Source organism: Engraulis encrasicolus, chromosome 4, assembly GCF_034702125.1.
Source record: "Engraulis encrasicolus isolate BLACKSEA-1 chromosome 4, IST_EnEncr_1.0, whole genome shotgun sequence".
Classification (NCBI taxonomy): Eukaryota; Metazoa; Chordata; class Actinopteri; order Clupeiformes; family Engraulidae; genus Engraulis; species Engraulis encrasicolus.
This window is the reverse complement of record NC_085860.1, coordinates 7,726,129-7,734,220: the sequence shown is the minus strand read 5'-3', so window position 1 is coordinate 7,734,220 and position 8,092 is coordinate 7,726,129. Positions and strand designations below refer to the sequence as shown.

General features: G+C 45.5%; 1 protein-coding gene across 1 annotated transcript in view; it reads left to right on the top strand.

Annotated features, from left to right (window-relative positions):
- brsk2a (BR serine/threonine kinase 2a) overlaps window positions 1-8,092 on the top strand; it is a 334,316-nt gene that overhangs the window by 234,264 nt on the left and 91,960 nt on the right. The window contains exon 8 of the mRNA XM_063196348.1: window positions 4,240-4,380. Within this exon, the coding sequence (XP_063052418.1) occupies window positions 4,240-4,380 (141 nt within the window). The remainder of the gene's footprint in view (window positions 1-4,239; window positions 4,381-8,092) is intronic.

Here is an 8,092-nt window from a genome sequence, read left to right as displayed (position 1 = left end):
TATCATGTGTCACTGAATTTGTTTATAACTGTGTGGTGTGTCTGGGGGGGATGATGGCCGTGTGTGTGTGTGTGTGTGTGTGTGTGTGTGCGCGCGTGCGTGCGTGCGTGCGTGCATGTGTGTACGTGTGCATGTGTGTGTGTGTTTGGGCGTGAGCATGCACACAGGGACATCAAGGTCCAGACCTCAGTCATTTTTAAGAGCTGGAAATAAATTTGCTAGGTTTGATGTAACATATTCAGTCTTAAACATGTCTCCATAAAAAAGTGCATTGAATTCTTTTGAACATTGAAATTGTCTTTCACTCCACTCATTTAGATATGCAATTTGACCGAATTTCAAATCCTAGCAAGCCATGTGTGAGTGTTCGCGTGCATCCGTGCATGTGCATTTACAGTATGTGTGTTTGTAACTTGCAGTGTTCAGATGAACAAACTAAGGTTGCATGTGTGTGAATTTGAGTGTTCGAATCAGCAAACAAAGGTTGTATCTGTGTTTGTGTGCCAATGATTATTCAAATAGGGCGCTAATGCAGCCTGAATAGGTAAACAGGGGTACCTTTTTCCCACACACCACATTAACAAACACCTAATGCTTCACCCTTTTACCTCCCCTGCAAACACACTCAATGTCCTTCAGCCATTAAAACCGGTAAAAAAAAAACTTGTGTGTGCTTCACTCCAAGTATTAAACCTGTAGGTAATTGTGCCACATATTTTTGTTTAGAATTCCAATGATGTTAAAGTACCACCGTCGTGCCCAGGAGGAGGAATGGCTGATTTATGCCACGCATTAGACATGTTGCCACAAATAGTGCATGTCGTGATTTACTGCACACTCATGAAATATGGATGTTTGGTCTTAAATCAGACGCTTGGAGAAGTTCAGTGTGCCAAACATACATGGATGGATATCAAACGCACACACACACACGCGCGCGCGCACACACACTGGCACATGCATACGCATGCACGCACGCACTCATGCACATACGCACACACACACGCACACACACAGTGTAGTTCGCTGGCAGAAGTTTTGCCTGTGAAAACATCACGCTCGCAAATCACCTCTGACTCCCCTGCTAATTTGTACGAGCGCTGACAGGTAATTGGCCAGGCTAAGCTCTCTTTATCTGCCGATGAATCAAAGCGCCGCACGCAGGCCAGACATGCCAGGGGCCGTGAGGGGTGGTGTGTTGCTCTGCCATTCGTCCAGCACCGAACGCCAGAATGGTTTCCCTATGCAAATGACTCTGGAGGCAGTTAGAGCTGCTTTAACACTGCACTCATCTAGCAGTCGCTTCTGTTTCTTTCCTTGTGGTATGTGTTTCTAGACATGTTTTTCAATCTGGAGATGTACTGTATGTGTATGAAGAGGGATGTGGGTGGATGAATATAAAACCCTTTTTTGTTGAAAACATGTACATCTCTGTGGAAAAGGTTAGCAGTAATTGAACTACTTTTAAGCATTCATACACAGAAGAAGAAATGTTAAACTACCTCAAGCAAGTCCAGTTGCTCAATCTTTTGACTAACAAGACCTGGATGAGAATTTTTCACAGACTAAAGGTGCTGTCTCGAGATTTCAAAGTGGCAAAAACGTACTTGATGTACTGAATTTCCAGAGGCTAACCGATGAAAGAAATCAAAATGACCCCACAGATAATGATCTCAGGGGTTAAGAGTTTCTTTTGATTTCCTTTGACAATTCCATACGTAGTTCAGCTTTTGCATTTTCCTTTTCATGTTATTCTGACTTCGCGTTGCTAGCCCACTTTGGTCAGTACCTTGACCTCTATATTGCAAACATCTGTAACACTTTATATTAATGTCTGCTTATAAAGACTTAGTAATCAATTAACTAATGATGAACAAAACATTAACAAATATTTTTATTATTAGCTACATTTTGGTCATACTTCATAAAATATCTACAAATAATATGTTCATGATTTCACAAATCTTTCAACAGAGTATTATTAGTCATTTACAAACAATTTGTACATTTTTGATAAATATGAAATATTAATATAACATTTACAAACATTTACAAGTCATTTACAAACATTTGTTAATGCTTTCTTCATCATTTGTTCATTATTTACTAAGTGTTATTGATGCTTTATAAGCAGACATTAATATAAAGTTACCCAAACATCCTCTTGTCCAATAGCAAGCAAGCATTTGCATTTAGCGGCTCTTATAGCAAGCTTAACAGGTTTATCCTACTTGTACATGTATACCTTGAACTGTAACATTTTAAATAATATGATTGCTATGGTGACAGCTAAGCTAAACATGATAGGAAAGATAGTCAAGATGATGTGGTGTGCAGAACCCCACCTGAACTCAACAACATCAATCTGGACGTCCTACCTGCAGTGTCTTTTCCCCCCTCATTTCGTTCATGAGCAGGGCACAGTTTCGATAGAGGGGAGAGACACCGCTGCCCTTGCCCCAGGACCAATTACAGGTTTAGGAGGGGGGAAATTGTTGGTTCGATTCATAGATAAGGGGCAGAGATGGCTGGATGGGGGACGAGAAGGTGTGAAGTGATGGGAATGTGGACCACTGAAGTGGGTTCAATTTACACACTGAGGAGAGAGAGGGAGGGAGACAGACAGAGCGAGAGAGAGAGAGAGAGAGAGAGAGAGAGAGAGAGAGAGAGAGAGAGAGAGAGCATATCACCTGGCAGCAGGCCCACTGCAGAAAGGGAGAAGGAGAGAAATGGAGGGATGGGGACTGAGAGACGGAGAAAGATAAAGAAAGAAAAGAAGCAACGGGAGGCAGAGAGATAAAACTCGGCCCTCCTTCTCCCTCTGTCTTGTTTTCCTCTTGCTTCTCTACTTGCTTCTCTTTCTCTTTCATCATGTCCCATGTTCGATCCATCCTCTCCTAGTTTTTGCTCTGCTCTCTATCTCTCTCTCTCTCTCTCTCTCTCTCTCTCTCTCTCTCTCTCTCTCTCTCTCTCTCTCTCTCTCACTCTCTCTCTGGTTGCCCTGTCCACAGGATGAGGGACTACGTGCAGCCTCACAGGCCAAAAACTGTTAAAGGTGGTGTAAACAGTAAACAGTCAGGATCCACACGCCAGTGTGTGTGCCCATGCGTGCATATGTGCTTTTGTGTGTGTGTGAGAGAGAGAGAGTGTGTCTGTGTCTTCATCTGTGTCTGCCTGTGTCTTTTTGTCTAGCTGTTTTGTGCCTGTGTGTGTGTTCTTTGTACAGCTGTGCAAAGCAGACTAGAGAATATTCACGTCCATCATCGTACAGCGATACCTGTCAAAACAACTTTAACCTCAGGAGAACGAAATCAGTTTCATCTTCTCCTCATATCTGCTCTCTCCTCTCCTCTCCTCTCCTCTCCTCTCCTCTCCTCTCCTCTCCTCTCTCCTCCTCTCTCCTCCTCTCCTCTCCTCTCCTCTCCTCTCCTCTCCTCTCCTCTCCACTGCCCTCCTCTCCTATCCTCTCCTGTCCTCTCCTCTCCTCTCCTCTCCTCTCCTCTCCTCTCCTCTCCTCTCCTCTCCTTTCCTCTCGCCTCCCCTTACCACATCTTTCGTGTCCACTTCTCCCTCTTTTCTCCTCCTCTCCACCTCTTTGGTCCACTCTCCTCTCCCTCTCATCTCTCTGGATCTCCTCATAGCTATGAAGTCTAGGGAGGCCAAACTCCCTCTCCGTTGGCAGCCAGTGTTTTTCTGCTCCTCTGGATTTGATGGTTAAATTTTACAAACAGCAAGTGCAGGTCGATTGGAGGGTGCCTGCTTTTATGTCAGCCACAGGGAACGGGCTCTTTTCTTACCCTCCTCTTTCTTCTGCTCAGTTGCACATCACGTTTTTATGTTCCTGTTTTATGTACCTTATTTTTGTTTTGCGAGGTATAGGTGTTTGACTTCCTGTAGTGTTTCCCCTGGAAGCATTATTCACTTTGTTCCTTTTTTCAGTGAACAGTGAGACACACGGCACTGAAAAGGAAATTTCTACATTAGTGGTAGGAGTAAAAAAGCATGTCTTAATAGCAAGCACACATCAGCTCAGTTTCTGTTTGGTGGTGGGGAGATTCTTTTATCTAAAGTAAACTAAGTTTGCTTTTTCAAACACTAAAGGTATGCTCGTGGTTCGTAAACGATGGATGGAAATGTTGTATTCTCAGTGTTTGTTAATATCTTTTTCATTAGATATTATGATTCTAACTTGATGTCTTTCCACAACCCCCCTCAACCCTCTCCCCCCCATGGCTGCAGATATCTGGTGTTAGAGCACGTGTCTGGCGGGGAGCTGTTTGACTACCTGGTAAAAAAGGGCAGGTTAACCCCCAAGGAGGCCCGCAAGTTCTTCCGACAGATCATTTCGGCGCTGGACTTCTGTCACAGTCATTCTATATGGTGAGTTAGCATCCCCTCTCTTTACATGTCTATTCTGTTTGTTCTCAAGCCAGTTCATTGAAAAAGCTAAGTTTCCCTGCTGCCTTAAGTCTGTAAGTTAACTTAACTCAAGACTTGACTCAACTCGAGGCTTACTCAAGTTGAGTTAACTTACAAACTTAAGGCAGCAGGGCAACTTACTTTTTTACGTTTGACTGGCTGCAATGTTTTACAGTACAGTGTATCTATTTCCATCTCTTACTCTGTATATACCACTACGGATACATCTCATTTGTCTTTTTGTGATTCTGTCTCTTGAGATCGAAAAAGACTGTCCCTGCAGACCTCAGTGCAGTAGTTGAGTCATATATCTGCTCTCCAAGGCTTATGTAAAGGAGTGTCCAAAATTGATGATTCAAAAGCACATCCGGCGCATCCTTGCACCATGAGACATGCAGTCATACACTGGCCTTGCAGAACCTTCTTTTCTTTTTGCCTTTACTTTTCATTTGTTCTGTCACACGTTCAGTGTGTGTGTGTGTGTGTGTGTGTGTGTGTGTGTGTGTGTGTGTGTGTGTGTGTGTGTGTGTGTGTGTGTGTGTGTGTGTGTGTGTGTGTGTGTGTGTGTGTGTGTGTGTGTGTGTGCGTGCGTGCTTGCGTGAGTGCGTGTGCGTGTGCGCGCACGTATGTGCGTGTGTGTGTGCGTGTGTGCGTGCGACGTGCGTATGTGTGTGTCTTGCTAGCTAAATTAGAGCTTTTTTAATCTACACCCCTAGCCTTTTCCTTTTTGCCACAAAGATTTGCCGTCAGTAGCCTTCTCCTTCACTACACACAGAGAGACACACTGACACACACACACACAAACACACACTATCACGCATGCATGCAGGCACAAACACACTAACACGTTAACACACACACATGAACACAAACACACGCACACAGCCTGAGACCCACATTCTGAAGCCCTGGGCACCAATAGAGTTGATGCGAAAAGTATCGTGAAGACTCTCTCTCCCTCCATCTGCTCGCCACACTAGCATATTCATACCCAGGGGCTTTCAATTACCGCAATATCAAGATATCAGGATAGAGGCTCCTCAGAACTCCACTCTCTCACACACACACTCTCTCTTGCTCTCTTTCCTTCTCATCTCTCCAGCTTCTTGTTCTTCATCCTTCATCTCTTCCTCGCTCACTCCAATCTTTCCTCGCTCCCTCCATCTTTCCTCTCTTTCTCTTTCTCCCCGCGTGCTTATTACTGTATGCTGATTGCCTGGCTTGCCTTCACTGTTGCTAGGCAAAGTCCTCTTCAGACAGGAGATCATTTGACAAAGTCGGCCTTAATTGTGCCAGCACTTCTCCATTGTGTCTGTGTGAATACGAAACCGGTAGATCTCTTGACAGAAGGCCGTCGCCCGTGTCAGTGACTTCTCACGGAGAGATGGTTATATCATGTCGCTGTTAACGCGATCCATTTCTCTCCTCGTCTCTCTCAGGGGCAAAAGTCTAATGAGTGAAAGTGGGGGCTGTTGTTGATGCAGATTGCGGTACAAATGATTGTTTTTGACCTCTTTTACCATTTTATTTCCCAAGGAGTGAGTCTATATCAATTATGCCGGGGATGCGGCATGGCCGTAATCAAAATGTGATCGCCCCGGTGTGTTTGATGAAGAAATTAATTAGCTTGCATTAGCGTGATTATCTAGCTGACATTTTGTGCGTGTTGTTGCGGTTTGCTGCGTAGGATGCGGGGCTTGTCTTTTCTCTACGCCCAGGGACGAATTCACTTTTATGGTTGCACAACAACATCAGTGTTTATTACCTGTGTTTGTTTTGTTTTGTAAGGCTTAATACGTATAGAGATTGGTATAAACTACAGGATTGTTCGCATATTTGTCTGTGCATGCTTGCAGGTGCGTGCATACGTGTGTGCATGCATACGTGTGTGTGTGTGTGTGTGTGTGTGTTTGAGCCTGAGTATTTGCATGCATGTGTGCGTTTGTACGTACAGTGCATGTGCATGCGTGCGGGACTGGGAGCATGCAGTTCCGTGTGCATGTGTGTTTGTCCTCTGTTCTTGATTAGGGCTACAAGTAGCAGGTTTTATAAAAACTCTCCAGAGGCCACCTGTTTCTGGCTCTGCACTCAGGGCTAAATGGAGGATTTCCCTCCCAAGTCACGCAGCATTGAAGATGGTTATTACAGATGTATAGCTCCCCTGCTCCCCTGATATACAGTAGTCTCTCTCTCTGGAGATCCCTTCCCTTAGTGTGTGTTTGATATCGGTGTTTCACTACCACTTCTATGATGCTGATGATGTTGAGGGAGGGACTATGTGGGCCAGAGAGGGAGAGATAGATAGAGACATAGAGAGAGGGGAGGGGGGAGAAAAAATATGGGAAGAGACCAAATGGTAAAGGGAAAGAGGGAAAAGGAAAGAAAAAAAGACGAAGATGAAGGGAGACAGACACTGGCCCACAGTAAGTTAGTGTTGTGTGAGTTAGAAGAGATAGAGCCTCCTGGGTATTTGGTGGGTTATCAGGCACAATCTGTTTGAGGTTTTTGAAGATCAAAGATAGTACTTATTATGAAGGGAGATACTTCAGCTCTCGGCCCTGTTTTTAAGCTGAAGACCACTGTGCTAACACAGCCATGAGCACACATGCACACACACGCACACACACGCACACACACGCACACTCACACTCACACACACACACGCACACTCACACACACACACGCACACACACGCACACACACGCACACACACGCACACACACAGACTTGTTATTGAGACAATATTTCCTTTGTCCTTTCATTTTGTACTTTGTCTCTCGTCTTCTTGTTATCTAAACATATATTTTCTGTCAGATTTGCAGAGTATGCAAATGACAGATCCATTTATCAATCTCTCTGTCTCTGTCTCTGTCTCTCTCTCTCTCTCTCTCTCTCTCTCTCTCTCTCTCTCTCTCTCTCACACTCTCTCTCTCTCTCTCTCTCTCTCTCTCTCTCTCTCTCTCTCTCTCTCTCTCTCTCTCTCTCTCTCTCTCTCTCACACACTCACACTCTCTCTCTCTCTCTCTCTCTCTCTCTCTCTCTCTCTCTCTCTCTCTCTCTCTCTCTGTATTTCTGTCTGTCTTCCCCCTGAACTACTATCAAATGAGGTGAAGTTTCTGTAGGGAGTATTGTGATTGTGTCCTCTCATTCACCCCCTTCTGACCATGGGGTGTATTGGTCCTTTGTGTCTGAAACACACACACGCACGCACGCACGCACGCACGCAGGCACGCACGCACGCACGCACGCGCACACACACACACAGACACACACACACACACACACACACACACACACACACACACACACACACACACACATACACACACACACACACACATGTCAACTCAAAGTCCCCCCCATCACTTATATATTCACACGTCCTCAGTAGAGTGCCGGGGCAACTCAGCAGGGACTCATACTATACGGTGGCACCTACGGGCAGCCGTGCTGACAGGCACACGCGCAGGAGAGCCCTCAGTACGAGTTGCCTCGGTGCTGCTGAGGAGTCCTGCTGATGCCATCAGAGCCGTGCCACCTGTGCTCTGTCAATCATCCAGCATCCAGTGCTGAGACCGCAGTCCCTCTACTGTCTAAGGAGCCCCTGGAGGCTGGAGGTGTGGGGATGCAGAGGCTGGAGGTGTGGGGATGGGGATGGGGGGGACCTGGGTGA